The 26374-nt window shown below is 38.8% G+C and overlaps 1 protein-coding gene and 1 long non-coding RNA gene across 3 annotated transcripts in view; both read right to left on the reverse strand.

The window, feature by feature from the left end:
* Nucleotides 1–1543: 1543 nt before the first annotated feature.
* On the reverse strand, nucleotides 1544–7331 carry LOC126187379 (uncharacterized). The gene is made up of 3 exons (XR_007537718.1): nucleotides 4212–7331; nucleotides 3845–4124; nucleotides 1544–3756 (listed from the first exon to the last, which is right to left on the reverse strand). It is a non-coding gene; the product is annotated as an uncharacterized LOC126187379 (long non-coding RNA).
* Nucleotides 7332–20780: 13449 nt separating this feature from the next.
* The window catches only part of LOC126187377 (anaphase-promoting complex subunit 5), a 148020-nt gene continuing 142426 nt past the window's right edge, over nucleotides 20781–26374 (reverse strand). For both annotated transcript variants that reach the window (XM_049928425.1, XM_049928427.1), the window contains 2 exons: nucleotides 22333–22590; nucleotides 20781–22251 (listed from right to left, as the gene is read on the reverse strand). In XM_049928425.1, coding sequence (XP_049784382.1) covers nucleotides 22132–22251; nucleotides 22333–22590 — 378 coding nt within the window. In that variant the 3' untranslated portion in view covers nucleotides 20781–22131. The remainder of the gene's footprint in view (nucleotides 22252–22332; nucleotides 22591–26374) is intronic.

Here is a 26374-nt window from a genome sequence, read left to right on the forward strand (position 1 = left end):
AACAACACACTTAATTTTCTGAAATAGATTACACCCTCATGTGAAGGTAAAAGATGCTAGTCACACAGCCTTCTAACTTTTTGAGGCATGACATGCAGTTCTAACTCATCAGGTTATATGTGAATATTAAAAGAAAGCAATCATCAGATAGCAGTGGCATTTAGTCACTGGAAGGCACAAAAGAGCATGAAACATTTGGTAGCTCCTTGGCTGTTTTGGCTGGGTGCACCCCCTCCCCCTCGATGGCTCAATGCCACTACTGTTGAATGAGTGGTGTTCTTTACTCATAAATACTTATGTTCCACCCAGTGATATCTATACTAACTGGATGGCGAACTTCGGCTGTCACAGCGTGCCATCATCTGTTAGCGCCGCCAATATTGCAGTTAGGCAAGAAACTGTATGCAATATTTCAGTTAAAGGCGGCACTCGTTTTAAAGTATCTACATTCTTGACGATAATAAAACTAACTAGTTTAACATTAAAGCAACTTACTACCAGTTTTGTTTTACGCTCATGAACACTAAAGTCTCCTGTAATATCGTAAATATAAAGTACTTAAAAGCGAAACAATATTTTTCCCAGGCATAAGGAACAGTTATATTCACATATGTAATGCACTTATCAGTGGCGACATCATCTTTGGCGTTGGCAAAAAAAGTGATGGGGTTTATTTAAATGTGAATTTGGATATCCACAACAATATGCTAATTATTGTTAGGCACCGTATGAAACAACCAAAATTACATGTGACACTGACACGAAAATTGTTCTTCTTTTGCTGAACTAATTCACATGTACCAACGTGGAAATTGCGATGAAATCAGTTAATTTAAAGTGCATATTTAACTGAGAACTAACGTATATAAACAGTTTAGTCAATCTGGGTAACTTTGCACCACTTTTTTCCGTCTTTTTGAAAGTACTGCACACACAATCTACATCACAACGGACACCAAAATTTCACCCATATTGCTAAGGTGTGCTTGGCAATTAGGAAATATGTACTGGAGACGCTCTCTTGAAGTAAAATTTCTATTTTAATACTGGTGCAAAATTAGTCATTCTGGGTAACTTTAGTCTTAAAAATAGTATTATTACCATATCTAATGTTCTGAATAAATTTACATCCCAACAAAAGGAAATCAGGTGTTAATAAGAAGTAAAAACAGTGTTGATTCAGTTTCCAGATTTACTTTGAAATATCAAGATATTTTATATCAACCTGGCAGTGTTAAACTTAAATCACTGTCAGAAGAAAAATCACAAACCTAAGAGCTTTTAGGGAGGTAGAAAGACATTTGAATGAATCAGAGGGGTAATAAAAACTTTACATTTGGTACAAAATAATACAAACAGATGGAACACCAGCCATTTGAAACAAGATTAAGCAATTGGCACAAAGATACCATGATTAGTTAAGTTACCCGGATTGTAATGTCCCAAGGAACACCTTCCTATGTCTATGTACTTTTATCATTTGTAAAATGATGAATACTGTAAACATTAAGCATGAGCAAGGGTATTGAAATGAGAACACACATTGAAACACTAAATATGAAATTTATTTTTGTCATTTCCATACATTTTTAACCACTGCTGCAATGTTACACGCACATGTCCATTATAATTATCCGGGCTGTTATGCCGTGGTCGGTTGATGAATTCTGTGTCGATTCCCAACGTTACAGGCACAACACTACACATTACTGAATAGAATAATCTTACTGAGTTTTTGTCTTACACTAGTTGTATTGTGACCTATTTTCTCAACTGAAACCCTTTTCCCCATATGTTTTCAGCTGCACCTGAATGTAATCTTACGTACAAGCTCTCTCTCATGCAAATCTTAAATTCTGCATTCATTATGAAAGTCATGGTTAAGTTTAAGGTATGAATAATTCAAACACATGACAATCTTAATTAGTAAGTGCTTTTGCCTAATGTCACTACAATTTTTCTGAGTGCTCCACCACAGAGTATACAGCCTTATTTGTTTCAATAAGCTTGCCTCGGCTTACAAATTTTGTGAATGAGCTCTCTTCTGCAGTACTAAGAAGTGCATATGTTGCGTGGCCTAAGAATGTAGAGGCAGTCCTTACATGTAACTTGTTTTGAAATTGTGAGGGCAACATAGTACCTTCTTCAGTAAGTGAGCACCATTTTTCTACTTCATCTACAGGAGGACACTTTTGTGATCGGAAATCATACAGTCCTACAGGTACCATTGAACACATGTTAAAATTTGCAGAGTATCCCCCAACAATGCTAACATTAGTGCCTAAAAGCAACTTGCGCATAGCACACTCCAACTGGTATGAATTTGGGTTGTTATTCCAACCCCCTCTAGATCTCACACATGAGAATTTCCCTAGTCATTATTTCCAGTGCAATGGCCTTAATCGGATGCTGCACGAGAGAAACACCATTTACTTTTAAACTTCTTATATAAGATTATGTCTGATGCAAAATATCAAGCCAATGTGTCTGATTACTAAGTTTCAGGCTGGCTTTATATCCTGAAGGTAGAAGATTGCTGGAGTTCAAGACATCAAAAATTCTGTCTATAAATCTCAAACTCCACTGTTGCCTCACTACCATGGAATCTGGGATTGCCAGCTCTTCTCAAAAAATCTATAGTATCTGCAACACTCAAACTGAATGTTTGAACTGCTAAGCTGACATTCATCTTTTTATTAACATAATTAATACGTTGTCCTGACAACCTGTTAGCAAATGTCATGCCTTCCTCAATTTGCTACTCATTTAGTTCTTTTAAGTACTGCCACTTAATATGGCCATTTGTAGACTCTATAACACCTACTTCTGCTAATCTGCATTTCAAGCAAGTTTCACTAAATGACACATATCCAAAATGCAGTAAACATTGTGGTTTGAAACTGGGCGAAGGAACTGAGAAGAAGAAACTTTTTGATGAAAATTAATGCTGCATCCCAATGAACGAAGGGTACTTATATTTGTCCTTGTGCCATTACAAGTGACTGCCTGAATTGCTTAGCCTCTCCAGAGCAGAGTTTATTAACTTTACCTGTACACTACCATTAAAGCCATTCACTAAAAAATACGCTACAGGACACTTAAATTTACCTTTTATGGACACAAGCATAAAATATAATGCCTCTGAAGCTGCTTTTGATTGTTCAACTTCTCCAAAATCTACAAAACCTGTATACCTCTTAGTTTCCTGGTCCCACACTACCTGTTTTCTAATTGCCATACTGTCTCTTATGAGGCTAGAATCTTTAAATTCAGTCCTCACTTGATGGTTAAACTCAAAGTACCTGAACACATCACTTAAAAAGCCAGGATCACAATTCACAGTCCCTGCCAAACGAGAAATCAGTGATTTGAGAGGCAGAGGCATTAATGTCTGTCTGTCTAAATATCCATATGCCTTAGGAGAGTAAAACTACACTGTCATTGCAAACATTTTGTCTGTTTTGTACCTGTTTCCCTTGGATGACACACTATTATTCAACAAATTGCACACTAATTCCACCTGAGTCCCTGTTAGTTGATTCAGGAATTCATGCAGCTTCTCTGTTAGATGACCCTTCTCTTTCATTGAATAGTTTTTCTTCTCTTTTCTCCTAATTTTTTCCTGCAGGCTCTTGATTTTTCCTTCCCAGTGCCTCCACATCTGGTAAAGAAACTGCATGTGTCAGTGGCCTTGTCAATCATTTCTATTTGTGTTTGAGATCCACATTCCTTAGATGTTTCGTAACTCTGAGAAAACTGAAACAAGAATAGAATACAAGTAGTACAGGCATGAAACAGTTTGGCAAGTACTAATGAGAAAACATGTTTATGTGAATTGACTAACCTGTTCAATATAATCATGAGTTTCTGCAGTAGGCTGTTCAGTTGTTATTCCAATCTGTCACCTTGGTTGCTTTTCCTTGGGCATTAAATGCATCGGAAACACAAACTGTGATGGCACTGCATCAGGCTTGAGATGCCTTCTCAAAGTACCAGGCCTTACTAAATAATCTTCTTCCAAGAAGTGATCTCCACACAAGAAACTAGCCCTTGCAGGCGTGAAACCTTTGCGTTTAGTGGTAATGACCCACTGTCTCAGCTAATCGCCTTTTTGCAGAGGAAACCTGTCCAAAATAAAAGACACATTGTATCATGCAAGGCAACGACCAAGATATTTACAAGATTGTCATTTCTTGACATTCAATTATTACCTGTGGAAAGTTAAATTATTTTCCTTGTTCCACCGGTTCGTACAGTTGTATGCGGAGCACAAAAGAACCATTTTACACTCACAACATACACTTCATTAACACCAAGAGAAACTTTTTGCCTAACTAAAAGATGGCGGATGATATAAACAAACACTCCTGAGACGGCACAGATAAGTGCTATGGTTAAAGACAGAAGATGTACATCCAGTTAGTATGGAGATCACTGGTTTCACTGCAACTTTCCAAGTATTAATAAGAAAAATACATTGCACATAATTGTATGGTAAATAAAACTGCATTGGAAAACACTAGTGATGGCATAGTTAAGAACTAGGCAGATTGATGATTCTACTGTAGAAATTTAAATTACTTCATATGAGTGCACTAATAGAGTGAAGGTTAATTTAACATACCACTATCCTTGAGATTATTAGGGCAGAACACGAACACACATGGAAAAATGGAAATATGCCACAATTTTATGTAAGGAATGTAGAGGATTACTTTGAGAGGTTTAGTAAGAAATTCATAAAAGGTCTACTACAATATTTTGCGTGGACAAATGCAGTGTGAAGCTTGTTGGTTCAGTATCTGTTAAATTAAGGTTGTGTCCTTGTTTGGACTCTGGTTAAGTGAGAAAATTCTATCACTGTTCATGTCTAATAAACTTGTCTAAATCAACCTTTTGTTCATGGCTTTCACTTTTATACAAACTGGGTAGAAAATTTACAATTTTATTCATTGTAGGTCCTAGGACACCCAAGGAAAAAATTTCCCAGATCACTCTGTGAAAATGCTTAAGACAGAAATGGGTTTACAGAAAGGTAGGAAGGTGGGTAGGTGTTTGTGTGGAGGAGGGGGTGAAATAAAAGTAGCAGTTATGCCACTGGTCCCACCTGTGGGCATGTGGTAGCTTGGAACCCTTAACAAGTATCCTCACCTTTGGCTGCACTGTTTGTCACAGTTTTAATGACCAAATCGTGAAGGGTTGCCAGAAAAAAGAGAATTTGTGTAAGTATGAATATTAGCTGTAAGCCTTCTAACTCAGGTAGTCTTACAACGCAAGCTACTTTCATCAGTCCATTAAGAGGTCACCCACATTGAGAAACCGCTGATTTCACACTCACTGATTGTGAATTGGAGGTAAAAAGTGACCCAATCATGTGCCATGCCAAGCAAGGCAGAGTTTGAGTGTTGCAGTCAGCACCAGTGTTCCAAACCAAGTTACCTCGGATGACCAGGAGCCAACAGCAAATCATATAAAAGTGAGCATTATCTTCAGTTAAGCTTGTACACTAAGAAAGATAGGCAAAGTTTGCCTGTGTGTGCATCTGGTTTGGTGTTATTGACTTCCATCATATATTTGTCTACGTGTAACTATGTCTATATTCAACTTCACAGTGAAAAGTACTTTAACCTAAGTGTTTGATTAGAGCAATAGACGCTGACACTTTGACGGTTTCGACCTGTATTTCCAAAATTACTTCATGTACTTACTGAAGATATAAGAATTTATAAACCAGTGTCTGTGATCTGCATATTCAAAGCAAACACGTGAAGAAGCAATAAAAATAAACTAGTAAGTCAGCTCAGTCTCATTTCTGTACCACCACTATACTGATGTCCTTAGTGCAACAGCAGAGTCATTCTGTACTATCTCCAACCAGAGAGACCTGAAAAATCTCAGCTTGATCCCGTCGTCATTTCACTCCTGTATGCAACCACCTGTGGGCCAAGAAATGGAGGACATAAAATCCTGCATCACCTTTGAGCTGAGCACGAGTTCCTGAATGTGTTTCAACCCATGTTCATTAGTTAAGTTCTCTCTCAGGAACATTGTCCCAGCTTCTCCTTTTTCCCTCTCTGTAATGGCCAGCAGGTATCTCCTGCTGAAGCCTTCTGTACAGAATGTCCTCAGAAATCTTGCTTGGAGAGACCACCACATAGTCACAGAATCTTGTGCAATTGTGCACTAATGTTAGTCATTGAGAGAAAAGATAACACACCTGCTTTGGGTTTTGCCTCAATAGTGTAGTTTTTGAGAAAATCAGTGGAGAGTATCTGGCGTGTTGCCTGAGCCCTAATGCTGACAACCTCTTGGTGAACAGGTGATTTGGGTCAGTGGTGGATGTGTGCTATGGATATGAGGAACCTGGTCATGTAAAAATATAATTTTTTGAATACAGTAATTAGTATATATAGGTTTATTCATTTGATGTAGGGCTGCCAGTGCGGAAAATTCATTTGCTGTACTTGGTGTAGCAGTCTCGTGTATCCACTATTTTTAACCCAGGTTCCATCCAAAATCTTGTGAAATACAGAATCTGTAAGTTAAAAAATAAGTTGTTACTATGGAATATGTACTTCAGGTTTATTGTAAGATGCATGTCTGGAAAGTAAATACCGTTTCATTCTACTGCTACCACAAGACTAGCATTGCAGTTCTGCACATTCACACTCGTCTCTCTGGTTCACTGACTTTCCACTGGTGCCATTACAGCTAGAATGTGTCGTGCTTAACATTTGTTAGCCATCATTCAAAATGTTTGACAATCTATGAGCCTGATGACTGAATTGTATTCTGTTATAAGATTTTTGAATGCAAAGAATGCCAGCTGAAATAATCATGAACTTAAGAGATTTATGGTGAAAATGTAATGACTGATGGAATGGTGAGAAAGTGGGCGAGACAGTTCAATGATAGATGAACCATTGTAAATGACGGAGCACAGAATGGGCAGCTTCCTGTTCTCAGTGATAGTTTTGTTGAGAAGGTGAATGAGAAATTCACAATAAGAGTGCTCTGTGATGAGTCTCTATAAATTTCAAAAACTGTTTGGCAAGAGATTGCCACAAATTGCTTAAATTTTCACAAATTATATTCCCATTGGGTTCCAAAAATGCTTACAGAATGAAGCGACTGGGCATTGCTTTAACATTTCTTGCCAGATACAGTGATGAGGAAGGTGAATTCAAGTACTCTTAAACAGAATTGTGACTGATGATAAAAATGTGTTTTTCTTATGTCAAAACAACAGCCAATGTACTGGAGGTTCTCAAGATACCCCAAACAACAAAAATTAAAAATGTTGTCAGCACAAAAAAAATATTTGCAGTGTCTTCTGGGACACACAAGGCTTCCCACTTGTTGAGTTCCTTCCCATAGGTGAAACTGTCAATGCAGTACGATACTGGGGAACACAGAGAGAACTTTGGCACACGGTTCAAAATTAAAGGTGTGGAATTCTCAGTCAAGGCATGTGTTCCTTTATAACAATGCTCATCCCCATTGTGCTTGTCACTCTAAATCTTATTCAACAATTCAGGTGGGAGCAGCTCAATCACCCGCCATACAGCCCTGATCTGACACCTTCTGACTACCACTGTCTTGTTCTAGAACTTTCAGTGTAATTTTGGAGGAAGGCACTTTATTTATGAGGTGCATTCAAGTTCTAAGGCCTCCGATTTTTTTTCTCCAGACTGGAAAGAGATAGAAACATGCGCATTGTTTTAAAATGAGGCTGCGTTCATTGTCAATATGTCTCAGAGATGGCAGCACCATACGGCAGATGGAATTTTACCACCAGCGATGAGAATGAGAACTGTTTTAAATACTTAAAATGGCGACGTTTTCCTTACTTGAACAGTGTGCAATCATTCGTTTTCTGAATTTGCGTGGTGTGAAACCAATTGAAATTCATCGACAGTTGAAGGAGACATGTGGTGATGGAGTTATGCATGTGTCGAAAGTGCGTTCATGGGTGCGACAGTTTAATGAAGGCAGAACATCGTGTGACAACAAACCGAAACAACCTCGCGCTCGCACAAGCTGGTCTGACGACATGATCGAGAAAGTGGAGAGAATTGTTTTGGGGGATCGCCGAATGACTGTTGAACAGATCGCCTCCAGAGTTGGCATTTCTGTGGGTTCTGTGCACACAATCCTGCATGACGACCTGAAAATGCGAAAAGTGTCATCCAGGTGGGTGCCACGAATGCTGACGGACGACCACATGGCTGCCCGTGTGGCATGTTGCCAAGCAATGTTGACGCACAATGACAGCATGAATGGGACTTTCTTTTCGTCGGTTATGACAATGGATGATACGTGGATGCCATTTTTCAATCCAGAAACAAAGCGCCAGTCAGCTCAATGGAAGCACACACATTCACCGCCACCAAAAAAATTTCGGGTAACCGCCACTGCTGAAAAAATGATGGTGTCCACGTTCTGGGACAGCGAGGGCGTAATCCTTACCCATTGCATTCCAAAGGGCACTACGGTAACAGGTGCATCCTACGAAAATGTTTTGAAGAACAAATTCCTTCCTGCACTGCAACAAAAACGTCCGGGAAGGGCTGCGCATGTGCTGTTTCATCCAGACAACGCACCCGCACATCGAGCTAACGTTACACAACAGTTTCTTCGTGATAACAACTTTGAAGTGATTCCTCATGCTCCCTACTCACCTGACCTGACTCCTAGTGACTTTTGGCTTTTTCCAACAATGAAAGACACTCTCCGTGGCCGCACATTCATTCACCAGCCGTGCTGCTATTGCCTCAGCGATTTTCCAGTGGTCAAAACAGACTCCTAAAGAATCCTTCGCCACTGCCATGGAATCATGGCGTCAGCGTTGTGAAAAATGTGTATGTCTGCAGGGCGATTACGTCGAGAAGTAACGCCAGTTTCATCGATTTGGGGTGAGTAGTTAATTAGAAAAAAAATCGGAGATCTTAGAACTTGAATGCACCTCGTATTGTGTCAAAAGTGCAGAAATATCATGCGTGTGTGTGTGTGTGTGTGTGTGTGTGTGTGTGTGTGTGTGTGTGTTTTGACGACATAATTTTACACAAAAGACCAAAAATTGGACACTTCAAGTACGTTTGGTGTAGCTCTCATAGGGTTGGTGGTTGGTGATGAAGAACACTGAAGAAAATGATTGTTAGTCTGCTCAACGCCACACTGGCAAAGAACTAAATCCACAGAGAAACCCCAAGTCCGCAGATTGGTCTTACATCTCTTGTTTGATTGTAATTTATTCAGTGACCTCCATATTGATCACTTCTGCAAATGTCCAGGGGGAAGTTCTTCCTTTGGAGACATCCATTCTCCCAAATACTGACATTTCTCCCGCCGTCGCGAGGTCTTTGCCGTATGTGGATTCTCGATGAGAGCCTCAGTAGTTCCCAAGAAGCTCTTTTTTACTTTCAGCCTAGGGTGTGTGGGCTGACGACCATACAGTGGATGTGCTTCCTTCGTTGTGGCCTTACTTTTCTCATATCTCGCAGCTACCTCATGTCTGATTTCAGGAGGAGCTATGCCAGTGAGGCAGTGGAGTTTGTCCACAGGAATAGGTATTAAGCAAACCGTGATGATCAGGCAAGACTCATTTAGAGCCACATCTATGTTCCTGGCATGACTGGACTTGCACAATACCGAACATGCATATTCAGCAGTGGAATAACATAGAGCAAGTGCGCTTGAGTGCACAGTGCATGGATCAGCACCCCATGATTTACCTGTCAATTTTTGCACTATGTTACTTCTGGCTGGCTCTTTCTGTTGTAGGCAATGCTTTTTATATGTTAGCGCGCAATCCAGAGTTACTCCAAGATATTTGAGAGTAGGATTATGTTAGAGTATGATGCCTCCCCAGGATATATTTAAGGATCCATTTGCCTGTTTATTCTTCAGTTGGAAAGTGCAGGTCTGAGTCTTGGCAGGATTAGGTTTCAAGTAATTCCCATGATAGTAAACAGTGAATTCTTCCAAAGATTTTGATAGAATATCTTCTACAGTCTCAAAACAGTGAGCCTGATTAGTGATAGTGCCGTCATCAGCATAAATAAAGCTTAGTGTTCCTTCAGGGATAGGTTGATAGTTGGTATACATGTTGAATAATAGCGGCGCAAGCACGCTACATTGTGGTAGCCCATTTTTCTGAGTTCTCCATCTACTTTTCTTACCCTTAAATTCCACAAAAAAATCTGTGGTTCTGGAGAAGTTTCCTAATATTGCACAGGAGTGTGAAGTCTTTAGTTATATCATAAACTTTATTCAGAAGGAGCCGATGGTTGATCGTATTGTAAGCTGCAGATAGATCGATAAAGACAGCACCTATAATGAGCCGTTTCTCATATCCATCTTTGATATGTTGTGTTAAGTTTAATATTTGAGATGTGCAACTTTGAAAGCAGTACTGATGCAAAAAATAAAAAGAAACCATTGTTCAGCAGTGGCTGTCTTCACTGGTGGCATATTTCTATGAAGAGGGCATAGGTAACTTGGTTTCTTACTGTGACAAATGTCTGGACAATGGTTGAAACTATGCAGAAAAATAGACCAATAAAAGCTTTTTCTTGTAAAAAGAAACTTTTCGAGCTTTTTCCAAATTGATACATACTTTCTGAACATGCCTTGTAATATACAAACTATTAGTGTCTGATAAAGAAATTAAGTATTTATATTAACAGTTAGTGAAATAAAAATGCAACGAGTGCTTATTATGTTGAACAGATTTTTTACAAAAAATTAACTTTATGGAAGGAAAAAATATTTAAAAAATCATATGCTCCAGACTCACGTTATGGTTCAATGCACATTCAACACTAGCCCATGCAATCAGTTTGGTTGGTGATTGTAGTTTCCAACCAGATTAAAATTATTTGACAATTTTGGCTGCATAACCATTTTAAAGTGGATAATTCCATGAATTAACAATGGCTTGTCTACTTGACATTATCCAAGAGTTATTCCACTGAACACAAGATCTTGGGAGAAATGTCATCTTTCAAGAAATTTCATACTGAATAATTTTCTCATAATCTTATGATTTATGAACAGACACACATACAATGTGTGATAGTTGCACAAGTTCACAGAGTACTGAAGCACTCAACGGGTGCAAGAACTGAGAGTGCTATGTGTAGCCTGTGAACGACAGATATCTGGCTGCTAATAAGTTCCAGGTAACTGCAGATTTATCAATGAAAGTTTCCAACCAGCAGCAAGTCCCAAAGATCCTTGGGGCAATAATTTGCCTTGTTCCTTAATACACATGAACAAATAATAACCTGTTTCGAACTATGTTATACATTTTGTGAGCCAGGAGTTCGAAGCTGTCTGACTGGATCACCTTGCTTCTATTCCTTTGAAAGTATCAAGCAAATGCTTTTAAAATTTACACACACATCAGTTGTAGGGCTTAAAGTAAATTATTAGCCAGAAAACAAAACATGGCTCCATTCTTTTTTAGGGCATGTTGAGGACTAGACCATCTGTGAGCAACTCTGGACAGACAATGTAATTTCCTATTGCTCACATCTTGTAATACCTTGTACACTACAACCCCTGTAATCTCTCACCCTTGTGACTGTGATATGGGTCAGATTATCAGAAAGTACAGAATGAAAATTACATTACAGTACAGTACAGAATGAAAATAAACCACCTCTGAACTCATCTGACCTCTGTATTCACAGTGATTACATAACCACTGCTCAGATGCGCGACTCGGCAACTAGTCTTCCTCTTGCCGAGTCACTCGCACTTTCGGGATGTAGAATATTTTGTGCTTGGAGATGAAGTCACACATTGATCGTGCAGTGTACATAGAGAACCAGGGGCTCAAGAGGCAACGTTTTTCCCTATATAAGTAATTATTTTGTTAAGAAGGCATAAATCTTCGTTCAGCCACTCATGCAACAGCACTGAGATCACTCACACAAGATGCCGCATTACAGGAGATTTAGAAGACATTCCTGTAGGGCTGTTTACAAAGCTATCGACGATTTGGTGATTACTACAGTTAGTGGTGTTGGAGCTAGATTTATGTTGCAGGGCCTCTCCATGTTTTGTGGTTGTGTATTGAATTTTACCTTTACGAAAGTTGATGCGGCGCTGTGTGGTAATAGTTGGATAAATATTGCAGTAGTACGGTATAATGGCGAAAAAGTGTTCCTCCATTTCTTGACCCACAAAATATCCACAGGTGTTGCGGTTGAGTTTGGCTCAATGTACTGAACAGCATTATCAAAAGCATTCTTGGCATTGGTATGTGAAATCCGGGTAGAGGGTCTGTCATCATCAGTCAGAGTCCTCATGTAGTTTCTTCACAATTTTTTTCCAAGAGAGTGGCAATAATCTGATTGTCATTGAGCTCTTTACTGGTTTCACAGTCTTTTCGCATTAGGCAATCCACTCCTCAACTTCAATGATAGGGACATTCAGCTGTACAGTTTGTAGACCTTTAATGATTTCCTGTGTGTCATCGTTTTGCTCACCTTTGATCTAGTCACTTTCATTCATAACTTCTGGTCAAAGCTTATGTCAAGATTTCACAGTGTGTCAGGTTTTAGTTCCTCCCATGACTCAGTAATCATACGGATAGCAACTTTGACATTGAGGGATTTCATAGCTTCAAGTATGCTACAACCTTCTTGGGACTTTTCTAAAATTGAGCTGATGTACTTTCTGATATATTGCCTTTCTGTCATGATCTGGTCCATTGGTGGATAAGTGATGTAACATTTGGCTGAAGGAAGATAGCTTTTTTGTCCCTTTCACTATATCCTCCTCAGATGGATGTGATGGTGTATTATCCAACAGCAATAGAGCATGAACAGGGAACTTTTTTGTTTAAAGTTTTTTTTTTCAATAGATGCAATGAACTTGTCAAAAAATCAAGATATGAAAAGATTGCAGTCCATAAAAGACGATTTTTCATTGCTGTAATAAACCAGCAAGGAAGATAAGTTAGTAATGTTTTTGAATGCCCTAAATTTGCCAAAAATGAACAGGAGAAGCTTGTGTGTACCATCAGCATTCCTGCAAATAGTAGCAATTAGCTATCTTTTGTAAGCTTTGTTCCTGCCACTGTTTCATTTGAAACAGTGAGTGTTTTCTGTGGCAGCAATTCATAGTTTGTCCTGTCTCGTCTATGTTGTAGACTTCGCAAGGTAACATCTCATTTTCTTTGACAATTTCATGAAACTTCACAGGAAATTCCTTAGCTGCCTCGGCACAGCAGATAGTTTTTCACCAGAAATTGAACCAAACTGGACACCGTGATGGATTTTCCAGCGATTAATCCAGCCTACAATAGCTGCGAACTTACTTCTGACTTAGTCTTTTGTTCAAAGCGGTTGCCTTTTCTTTTACAGTGGGCCCAGATATCATGGTTCTTTTCCTTGTTTCTTGGTGGAACCACATCCACAATACATTGTTGAGCATTTTGAGTTTAGGCTTTTTCAATGTTTTGCAATTCTTAAGAGTGTTTTCATCACCTATCATCACTGTACATGATTCAATGTCTTTCCGATTTATTCTCCAATCCTTTATTGTAGTAAGGCCTCCATTGAGTTTCTTGGAAATCTTTTGGAGTGATTCCCTTCTGTCCAGTCTTCGTAGAACTGCAAATTTTTCATTTAATGAAAGATTAATGTGTTTACATTTCACTCCTAACATGTTGATGCACAAAACTGTACAGTATACATAATGTACAACAAATACATACAGAACTGCAATGAACACAGAACAACAACGTTATAAAACCACCAAACAGTAAGCACTACAAATTTAACAGAGCAGTACTATACAAAAAAAAACAAAAAAAACACGTATAATGACAGAAACGATATGAAACATGGCACAGCACTAAAATGGACAAGCAGTAACAACACAGTAAACAATGGTGCAATTGTTAGTGAGTCATTGCCACAAGTTGGGGCATGTTCGGCTTGAGCACGGTCATATCAACTTGAGTGGTGGACCAGCCCAGGGCAGATGAGAGGGGTTCTACTGTAATAAATATGATTTCACAATGAAGATGGCTTTGAGCTGTGGAAGAGTGGACCCATTTATTGTGAAGCAAAATTTAGATTGGCCAGGAATGACTGTGCTCCTCAGATGAATTGTGCTTCAGTTTGCAGTGTGATTTTCAACATACCTTTATCTGCAGGGAAAGTATTAGCTGGTGTAATTACAGAAATATTGTTAATGTCTAGAGTTAAGAAATAAGATATGCATCCTTGTGTGACTTTTCAGAGGTGTAGCTGGTCCTGATATCCCTTTCACGATCTTTTATCTAGCCATGCTGTGCCACTTTCAAGAACACATTTCTCCCAGATAAAAGAAACCATGACAAGGGATGGCCAGATAATTCTGCATACTTGAATTACATACGGTTCCAACACTGCCCCATAGGATGCAAGCACTGCCAGATGCCCAATAGCTTGGTCACAGGCAGTTGCAGGCTTGGTAGGCTACCCACCATGTGGCTCAACTGCACAGACACAATCAAAACATCACCGATGTACACTACCACATCCTGTAAAAGTTCTCCGCCAAAAATCTAATCCAAAGCTCTAACAAATGCTGCTGATGAAATGTTTAAACTGAATGGCATTCATCTGAAATGGTAACACTGTTCTTTCTGCAAAAACACAGTGAACTTCTGGATTCCCTCTTCCAGTTCCAACTGCCAATAACTACTTGTCATATACAAGCTACTAAGGTAACACATACCGGCAAATTTCTCAGATATTTTCAGGCTGACCCCACTGGGACAGAATAATGTGACTGGTAGTTCAAGTGTCCAAACCAAGTCTGACTAATCTGTCCTTTTTAATTACTGAATGTATCGGACTGCAATACTCACTATATGATCTCTCAGTCATATCATGATTTATCATACATTTAATCTGCTTCCCTAGAGCTTCTCTTCTAGCTTGTGGTACTCAAAATGATTTAATTTTAAACAACATTCACATCCCTTCATTAGCCCAGGTTTATTTGAAAATACTTCAGCATGCATATGTAAACCTTTTCACAATTCCTCTATAGCAAGGAGGGCAAATTACTCAAATCATCATTTTTTTTCTTGAATTTTTGACAACTTCCCAAACTTCCTATCTTTTTTCTGTGGATACACTGTCCTTTATATATACTAGCACTTTAATTTCACTGTCTATCCTTCTCTTGATAATTCTAATTTTTAACCCTACCGACATGCCTTCCTTTTCTCCGACAAAATTAACTGCCAGTTCTATACACTGATCACAAACACCTAAACATCCTCTTCCACAATCCATACTACATCATCTTACTGACAGCTAGTTGTTCCCAAAATCCAGTCCACAGTCAAAGAATCAAGAATCAACAGAATCACATCAAAATATCTATCTAAAAGCTTGCTTGTAATGAGTGCCTGACCAGTAACAGCACGATTTCCTACACCCAGTTGCAGTGAATATTTACACATTATTGCCTGGGAAAACTAGTACCTCTTCTATTTCATGAAGCTGTTCATATAAACAATTGTAGACTGCTGTAGTTACACTTCCAGTATCTAAAACTGCTGTAATTTTCTGACTGTTTGCACTGAGTTAAATCACTGGATTCAACGTCTCATCTTTAACTTTCAAATCGTCTCTCAGTACTTCAGCTTTAATGTCTTCATTTACACACTTATCATTTGTATTCTTACACCTGGCCCATTAAAGTGTTTACATGTTCTGGAGTGGGTCTCAATCAAAACTAATTTTAGTTTACCAGTGACTGCACACGTCATTGGCTCCTGTCACCCAGATCTTCAAGTAGAGAACAATTGAGAACTCTTCCGTTTACCTGCCGGTTCTGCCTATGAACATTTTCCCTCTTCGTATCATTTTGAATCTCATCATTGGTACGCACATAATTTTGAGATTCAACTCTTCGCATCTCATTGTACCACTGTTGACTGCCACTTCGTTGATTCCATTGCAGGTATCCAAAATTATGTTGCTGCAGTGTGTTGCGCCAATGATAATGTCGATTGTGACATCATGTATTTTGTTCCAATCCAACAGGTGTTCCTTCATTGCCAATCTCCTCTAAATGATCTACAACTATTTATAGCTCATCAAAATTGTCAAATGTTTGCTGTTTTCTTACTTCCAATGGTAAACACATTATCAAAATTACGATTAAATCACTGTCGTTAAGAGGGTCGTCCAGACAATTATTACATTCCCAGTGCTTCTGAAGAAAGTTAAGCATTGACCCTTCGTGGTGATTGTAATTGTGTATTGAAAATAATTTTTCTTTGATACTTTGCTGTTTTTCCCATGTCCTAGTACCAACACTCCTGTGTCTCACACAATATCAATTTTTCTGATTCATTCTGAGGTCATACAAACACAACTTTAACTTGTTTCCTGAAATCCACGGAATGTAATTGTTTGTGTGGATCAAATTCCTGAAAAAGTCCTTGACCAACATGTTACTGACAATGATGATGATGATGATGATGATGATGATGATGATGATGATGAGTCCCATACTTCTTTACAGAGCGTAGGGGAATGACACGGGAGACCCGTGCCGCCGTACTAGGCAAGGTCGTAGTGGAGGTGGTTTGCCATTGCCTTCCTCTGACCGATATGGGGATGAATGATGATGATGATGATGATGATGATGATGAAGACGACACAACAACATCCAGTCATCTCGAGGCAGGAAAAATCCCTGACCCCGCCGGGAATCAAACCCGGGACCCCGTGCTCGGGAAGCGAGAACGCTACCGCGAGACCACGAGCTGCGGACTATTTGTAATATAATCTGTACCACAATGAATTTTTCATTCTGCAGCAGAGTGTGCACTGATATGAAACTTTCTAGCAGATTCAAACTATGTGCCAGACTAAAACTCAAACCCAGTACCATTGCGTTTTGCAGGCAATGATCGAGTTACCCAAGCACAACTAATGACCCATCCTGACAACTTTACTTCCGCCAGTCTGCAAGTACCTCATCTCCTACCTTCCCAACTTCAAGAAATTTCTCCTGCCCCCAGGTTGTGGCTAGTCATGTCTCCCTATTGTTTCTTCCAGGAGTGCTAGTCTTACAAGTGTTGCAGGCGAACTTCTGTGAAGTTTGCAAGGTAGGAGATGACATACTGGCAGAAGTAAAGCTGTGAGGGTGGGTCATGGGTTGTGCTTGGATAGCTCAGTTGATAGAGCACTTGCCCATTAACTTCAAAGGCCCTGAGTTTGAGTCTCGGCCTGGCACATAGTTTTAATCCGCTAGAAAGTTTCAACCCATACAACAATTTTCCTGCATTAGTGTTTCTACTTCTTGTCAGATAACATTTGTATCAACTGGTGTTTTGGATACTTCTACATTCCTTGGTGTTTTGGATACTTCTACATTCCTTGCCGTCTCTTCCAATTCCTGCACTTTTGATTCCAAATCCGAACATTATTGTTGCACCCCAATACTACTTTAATAACGGATTTTTTTTATTTTTATCGCACACACTGAGTTTACTTGTGTTTGTATTTTAGCTACATCTGCTCCTATTTGCTGACAATGCGTTATGACCTTGCACATGAACTCAGATTGTTTCTCGTCAAGCAATTTACTGCATTCCTGCAAAAAATTACTGAACTGACTCTGCAGGTCATTACAAAGATTTGCTACCTTTTGATCCAACATTTTGTCCAATTCTTGGTGATGTTCAGCGAGTTATTTTGTTAAGATTTGTGTTTACTTCTTGTTTAGTAACAGGGAGTTTTTTTTCAATAGTATTGTTGAGACGTTTGCCCAAACCCTGTGTACTGTCATTAAGTTTTTTGTTCAAATTATTATTTTGATTATTATTATTATTATTTAACTTTTCAATATCTGCATTGTTTTTTTAAAAAAGTGCATTAGTACATCCTCTCTCCCTATAGCATCAACACAATTGTTATCTATCACTGTCTCATGTGGTTCAATGTTTACATTCAAATTTGAGTTCTCATTTTCTGCTGCCAGTGGTGGCTGCTGTGTAAGAGCACAAAAGCATGTGAAGACCCTAACTTTTGCCACCTTGCGGATTTATTGGTTATTTTTCTTTGAATGCTGTTAAGCATAACATAGATGCTGCAATCTGAAAGATATGGCATTTATATGTACTGTGCTACTGCTCTTTTAGACTCCATGAAACTTGGCATCAGGGTTGCGAGCACACCTTCAGTTGTGCACATTTTAAGGAGCTTTTGCCCATGTGCAGCTTGTGTGACACGACTGCCTTACGGGCCAAATACATATGGATTTGATAAACAATGTGCATGGTTCATGATGTGCACAGCTAGCCCTTGCCACTCAACTAGAAGTTTATGTCGGTACCACCAGGTGGTAGCACACTGCGGCAGACTTTTACCCCGTTCGCTTGGCATAAATCCTGCTAGATAATAGCACACTCCTCAGATATGTTAATTCACTCACTGTACACTGTTGTAAGATTAGTTTGGACATCAGTAAATGTTAAAGTTGTACGGTCAGGAAACCTATTTTGTGAGTTTCTGGATGAGTTATAGTATATTAAGTTATGAAGTTTATCATGCAGTAATCCATTTGAGGTGCTGACAAGGGAAACTCTCCATTGCACCTTTCTCAAATTTAGTGTTAAGATGGTCCAGTGGACAGCCCATCAAAAACTGAACACAGATCAAGCATGAAAACAGGAAGAAAGTCAACTGGAATGTGGGAAAAAAAGAAGCAAAATAGAAACAGTAATGGTCCAAGCTTAAGAAGTACAACACTGAGCGCATTAGGATAGCCACGGTGTCATGGTTAAGTGGTCACTGTGTTGGACTGCAAAGCGGTTGAGCAGTGTTCAAAATTCCCTCAGGGAATATTTTTTTTTTTTTTTTTTTTCCACAAAATTATCAACCACCCGTCTGATCATTGAAATGTTTGCTCTTTTTCTGTAGTCTTGGCAACTGTCATGCTATACATTGGTTATAGAATATGAGTCATGTGATAAGAATACACTACTTCACAAGTAAATGTGATTAATAGTGAGAGCAGGTGAAATAGCACATAGACATCTCACAGAAATGAAAACAGATAAAAAGGTGTGAACAATTTACAACAAAGGAATTCAAGAGTAAAAAATTCACGACATCTGGGCTCTTTGTCTGTGTTCGATATTGCATTTGTAGAGATTGGACCATTCACTGTTTCTATTTTGCTGTTTCTCTTTCCACAGTTCAGTACATCTTCTTCCTGTTTTCATGCTTGCTCTGAGATCAGTTTTTGACGGGCTGCCCACTGGGCTCTCTTACTGGTAAATTTGAAGGGGGTGCGATGGGGAGTTTCCCTTGTGAGAATTGTAAGGGCCTAAAGCATGTCACCGTTGATTGTGAGACTGCAGCATTTATTTATGCTTCTGAAATCTGTTGATCTTATGGTGAGTCAGATTTATCTGTGCTGTTGGCCCACATAGTATATATGAAAATCCACAAAAAACTGTATCACTAGATTTAAATGATTAATGGAAAATCTCATATAAAAATGTGAAACAAATACTAACAAAGAGATAGAGGGGCTGGCCAGTACTTACCTCAGTTCAGTACAGCCGATAGATACACAAAAAACAGAACCGAAAATTTACGTTCCTAGCTTTCGGAACAAATGTTCCTTCATCGGGAGGAGAGAGGGGAAAGAAAGGGAAGAAGGGACAGTGGATTCAGTTACTCACAACCCAGGTTATGAAGCAACAGGGAAAGGAAAACAGGGAGGGTAGCAAGGATGGAGGCATGGCTGTCAGAGGGAAGCCAAAGTAACTATTCACTGTGTCTATTTCTTTACCTGTTCAGTGTTCCTTGAAAATTGAGGCGCCACAGAAAATGCCAAATTCACTCACCATACACTGACACTGGCAGATGGGTTCCAGATCCGAAGATTATTGCAGGATGAAACATCCTTGTAACCAGTTTCCATACATAATAAGGGCGTTGGGTGCTTACTAAATTACCATGATGCTGCTGCCTCTCTCAACTAAATTAACTGAGACACATATAATCCAATGACTGACGATTTATGGAGCGGATAATGTCAGTTACAATGAATAACAGTTTTTGTTAGCAATATGATTTATTTTTGAAAGCACACCTCAAAGCAAACACTTTGAAATATGCACAATTTAGAAACATTCTGTATGCCACCATACAACACTGATCTTTTCACACTGAAACCCAAACCTGAACAAAACCATACCAAATAATCATAATATAAATAAATTAGTAATATCAATACCGACTTGAGCATAGTCTCAGGCTGACCATTCAGTTCAGATGCTCAATCCAACTTCACAATTCAACCACAGACAGCCAGCTGCCTACCACCACACTAAGAGCAAACACCCAGCCACAACAATCAGACTTTATTCAAAACATTTTCAGCTGGTAGCGATTACTTTGAAATTCTACATCGGTGAAATGAGAGGTAGCTGTATCATAGTCACTGCAACCAACCAGACTGACAAATTTACCCTCAAATGTTACTGATAATAGCAAATATCTTGACATGTGATGATATAGGATCCTCACAAGCCCAAAACAAGAGTAACTGACCTCTTGATCCATGGGAATACATTCTTGAGAAGTTCACCACTACATTGCCACACTTCTACAACAATCTTGCACTAACTGGTTGGGTAGAAAGGGATCCTTAAAAGTGTTCACTTGTGCTCCTCTTTCACGCACCACAGGTCTGGAAGGGAGGGAGGGAGGGGAGAAGGGGGTGATCATACCTTTTTTTTTTTATTTTTTTTTTTTATAATAATGAACAGCTGGAGGTCAAATTGATTGTGTGGAAACGGTTGCATACTGTCTGGGTCAAAACAGCCATCTCAATTGTCTGGGAAAAGAGCAGTACACAAAATGTTACATTCTGCTTGGGGTACTTACAAGCCACAGTTTACGGGTCGTGATCATCAAGATGATACTGTTGTCTGCAGTTGATCAGTACTAAGCAGATCTTTGGTATTTTGTCTCTGTCAATTGTGGATTAATGTTCAAATTTCATTGCCGTAAAGTATGCAGATTCAGTGACCAACTTCCCATACTGACAAGCCTTTTTTGCCATTAAGTGGCAATGAGTGCATGGGCTAGGTTTGAAATGGTTCTGCAAGGCATCTTGATAGACTGAACATCTACACAAACCACATTGTGCTTTCACTATTGGAGATACAGCACACTCTGCTGAAGCGCTTTCACATAAATTAGGTTTTTACTTCAGATGCATAATGGCTGTATGCAGGGTGAATACAAACACTGCCATTTTAAACTCCACTACCAAAATTTTGGAATTGGTTCAGAGGCATTTTCTGAGTATTTTACTACAAGGGGCCTGTGGTCTCTGGTGGTTCATTACAGAGCTTTGGCATTATGTGAGCTTTCTTTCCTTCATTTATATTGTTGTATCTATACTGCACTGAAAATACCTGTGCAACAGTGCAAATGCCAATGATGTGCACTTTGTGTTGTTTGGAAACAAACTTATTCTATTCACTCACCGTACTTGCTGTTGACAACTAATACCCACTTTACTCTTCGCTCTCAAAATTTTATTCTATACTGCTCAGTTCTATCCCAGGTTTCTTTTTCATTCAGTGTTAGGTGTACATTATCAATGATACACAGTAGTATGCATAGTTTTACTGATGAACAATTGATCTCTATGCACTTCAACTTACAGAGAGAGAGAGAGACTGAATGAATTTAAGAGATTTCCAGAACTTATGTAAGAAACAAATTTTACAAGGCATCCCTGTTTCATCATTATGATCTCTACTCCACAAATCATAAATTCCAATACTTACTTACATAGTTTTGATATAATGACATTCGTATTTGTTTAGCAAAGTTAAGGCACCAATATAACAATACATTCAATGATGTGTCTCATTTACACACTTGTACAGAGACATATTTACATTAAAAACCTTTCTATGTAACAACATAGTGCATAAAAGGAAGAAGAGTAGTGCAAAGATGGGAAGAAAATATGTTACACTTTCCACAACTGATTCTGCTAGTGTGCTTTTTTTCATTATATTTCTCAAGTAGGCACTGTACATCTATATCACTCCACATTTTACAACAACTACTACAGTCTTGTTAGCAATGTTGTAGCAACTTTTGTTGGATACTGTTCATCCAGTTGTCTGAACTGGAGAGCACACTTTTTTCTTTCAGAAACATAACCTAGTTCATTATACAGCAAGGCCTGGAAACAAGAAAATAATGAGAGATGAAACTTTAGTATTGCAAGAAATTATACTCATGATAGTGAGAATATACAGCTTACTTTCAGATATACAACATCCTTCATCCGTGAGTATGCTTCTATTTTGAAAAATCCATTTTGTGCTTTATGTAGCTGTTGTAATGCATTGTTAAGGATAGCTTCCCGTGCACTAGGAGGCTTTGAGGCTGCTGAAGCTATTTTACATTTGGCATGTAGCAGAAGACCCCTGGCTTGGTCATAAGAACCTCCGTGAGCAACAACGACTGGTAGCGCTTCATCAATTAATTTAAGTGCCAAAGAAGGCAAAGCCATCTGCAACTAAATATTTTTCTTCTTAAATATTTTCATTATTTTTAACAAGTGCTACAACTGACTACAAATGTTAACAATATGATGATAGCAGTTTGAACAATATGTTACTGTTACGAGATTTAGAAGTTTTTTTTTTTCCATTCTCGCTTCATGAAAGCAGTTTTTGTATGGTTTCCAATCTTCTGTTGCCAATAAAAGCACCACCTTGAGCTGCTCTAATTTTCCTTTAAAGTTGCCTGTGGGTCACAGACCATGCTTCTCCAACCTGAGTGGTGAAAACAATAACTATTGCTTGTGAGTCTTTGTCCAGTGCATAAATTAACTTCCACTTCCCTGAGGCTCATTTGTCTAAGATGCCACGTTTTGCACCGTGGCACCACTTTGTTCACTTGGTGTGAGAAATGTAGTGACTTTAGATCCATGGGGCTGCCTGGTAACAAGTGGTCTCTTTAGTTAATGTACTAACTACTTTTCAGTGTTACCATGAGTATCAGATACAAGCTGAGTTGTGCCCAGTGGCCAATGTAAACTGATGATGGACCATGAATTTGCAGTATTGTATCCTATCAGTGATGAACCGTTTGAAACGACTGTACAAAATATTAGGTCTATAACTTTGTTTCCGCCGTTTTGCAATAAACGGCAGTAGTGGAAAGTAGTGGTGCAGATCATTTGTCATAAGTGTCATACAGTAAGCTTAGGCATTTGAGAACATAACACCATCAAAATATCAGTCAATTTTTGATTGCATCATAAAGTTATTCTCGACTTATTACGTCACCTTATGAGCCCAGTTATCGTCATCTGCGGGAGGTTTTAATTTTCTGCTTTGATATGAAGAAATCTGCAGCTGACGCTCATAAGAAGCTGGGTAAGACCTATGATGAGACACCTGTTAGCGACAGAACTTTGCGGGAAATGGTTTCCAGGCTTCAAGAATGGTGATTTTGATGCTGAAGATCGGCATGTTTGTGAAAGAGAGAAAGCTTTCGATGCTACTGCAACAGACGGGAACAATCACAGGAGATCATTATGAAAGCAATTGATGTGTTTGAGCTGAGCACTGAAAGACTAACAGCCACACTACAGCGATAGATATGAAAAAATGATTTTGCAGCATGACAGTGCAGGACTCCATGTCGAAAATCCTGTCAAAGCATACTTGGAAACGGCAAAATGGGAAGTTCTATCCCACCTGCTGTATTCTCCAGATATTCCTCCCTTTGACTGCCACCTTTCTCCATCTATGACACACCACCTAGCTAACTAGCACTTGCGGTCATATGAACAAGTGTAAAATTGGATAGATTCGTGGCTCCCCTCAAAAGATGCCCAGTTTATACACTGCGGGATTCTTATGCTGCACTAAAGCTAGGAGAAAGCAGTGGCCAATGATGATCAATACTTTGAATCGTAAATTTTTTGTAAGTTTTTCGCAATAAAGTCTCGAACTTTGAGAGAAAATGGCGGAAGCAAAGTTGTAGACCTAGTAGATATGCCAGTTAAATTCAATCACAATTTCTTTTAGTAAGGGAATCATGGGGACAAGCACAGAAGAAAACTAACTCGCTTCTACTTCTATTTAAAAAGGATGCTACACATTCTGGTTTATAATACGTCCATAAATACATTCTTTTGAAATGGAAGCAGTACCACTTGTGATTTTCAATGGAGAAAGGCAATAAAGTAGTCAAAAGGGACTCTCCTGCTTTCCTGGAAGAAAGTGAATGGAACATTATGCTTTGTTTCATTTTGAAATGAGTTGCAAATGAAGAAGTGATAGGAAGTCCCTTCCATTCCTCACAGGCAAAACTATCCCAGGTACCAATATTTAAATAATATTTTTAAACAGAATTCAACTAATTCTGTAGCAAACTGTGGTCATCTGCACTTTGTTGACAGATTAATATATGTTAGAACAGGGCTTGAAGTTGTCAACACCACTACCATCTTTGTCATCATGAATGTTCAAAACTTGACTCAAAGTTTTAATCTGTCACACCTTTCCACTAATTCTCTAACAGTACAGAGGTTTTTCCTCGTATTCCGCTGGAGTAACACACCCAAGGGAATGTAAGACCATCACCTACGGATTGTTTCTAAAAATTAAGCTTCATCTTACAGCAGAATATGTACAGATGTGAATCTTTTGTGATACTAAAACTATATGTCAGATAGGAAATAAAACACTGATCTTTGGTATTCATGTGAAATGCTGTACCAACTGAATCAGGCAAACATGCCTCAATATCGTACACACAGCTTCAAACCACCAGTACATCTCTCTTTCTAAAGATTGCCGTGATACTGTGGTTAAGCCATTTAATGACCACACCTTCCACCTAAGGAAGTTACACCAACAGTATGTGGAAGGAAGCTGCTGTGTTAATAAGAAAAGACAGAAGCTTTGAGCTATATTCAAAGCATGTATGGCTGGAAGAGTGTTTTCACTAACAGGAATTTTGAACTTTCTTGTACTTATTATGTAAAGACCTACTTCTACTGAAAGTCTACATTCTACTGACAACCAATCTGGCCAATATGTGGCTCAGTTATTTGCAACTGCCTTACATCAAGTGCACTAATAACTAAATTAATAAGCCTCTGTATGTCCATTTTTCACCGATAATTGCGAGACCTGCTGACAGGTGATGTTTGAGCTGATCGCTGTCTCAAAAAATCTACGGATACCAGTTATTGAATGCTGGCCCCTATTGTGACAGGACCAGAGATGGAAATCTTCCTACATGTCAGTCACGGGACCTGAAGGTGGTGTAATATATTGCCAAAACTGGAAGCCTAATAAAATAACAATTTGGAAATTAGATGGCTAAAAGGTGTTTGACTTGACAATCTGAAATTAATGAGCTTTAATTGAAAACAATACCAGAAGCTTTAAAATGTGCTAGCCACTTTGTTACCATGAGTTTTGGACTTGTCAAGAATTTAGTAAATTTCTGAGCTACTAAAACATAACAAGTAGAATCTGTACAATGACAAACTGTTGCTGCCTTTGGAGATCTTCCAGATTTGAGGCACGAAAATTAAACTGCTTGATACAAGAACAGCTCACATCTTTTTTCAGATTACGATCTAGCAGGCATTCCTTGCCTTGCCACTGGAATGTTTCTAACGTAACTCAAATGAGACTATGGAAAAGATGCATATGCCACCCAATAAACTATCCACGCTTACTATTATTACTTCACCCATCATTAGGTTGGTTGACAACATAACTTAGTGTTCAGGATATTTCCTTAATAAAATCTCTCTTGCTAATAGCCATGTAGCAGAGCTTTCAAGGTACTCTGGCCACTGCCAAGTGGTTATTAAGTCATGTAGTTGATGGCACTGTACAAACCTTTATAGTAAAAATAATACTGATGGTAGAGGATCCTAAACTGACTATTTTGACATACAGAACCAAAGATGATACAGTCTTGACTGAGCAATGTGTGATACATGTTTGGCAACTTCTTACATTTCATAATTAGCAACTACCTGCTGTCTTGATATGTGCAGAAATACACTGAAAAACAACACACGATCATCTATGATGTGCCCACAGAGCAGTTTGTTACTATTTTTGATTCATGACTGTTTGTTGAAGGTGGAACATTATTTGTAGCAGGAACTTGCAGACATGGATTTTATGTATAGCATAGCAGCATGCCAAGTCCAGAAAATTGACAAATGCAAAGAAAAATGTTTTTTAACAGGTTTTATCTCCACTGGAAGAAATTTATCACAATGGAGAGGAAATTATGAGAAAATAGGGCATTCAAGCCAT

Source organism: Schistocerca cancellata, chromosome 5 (assembly GCF_023864275.1).
Source record: "Schistocerca cancellata isolate TAMUIC-IGC-003103 chromosome 5, iqSchCanc2.1, whole genome shotgun sequence".
In the NCBI taxonomy this organism is placed as follows: domain Eukaryota; kingdom Metazoa; phylum Arthropoda; class Insecta; order Orthoptera; family Acrididae; genus Schistocerca; species Schistocerca cancellata.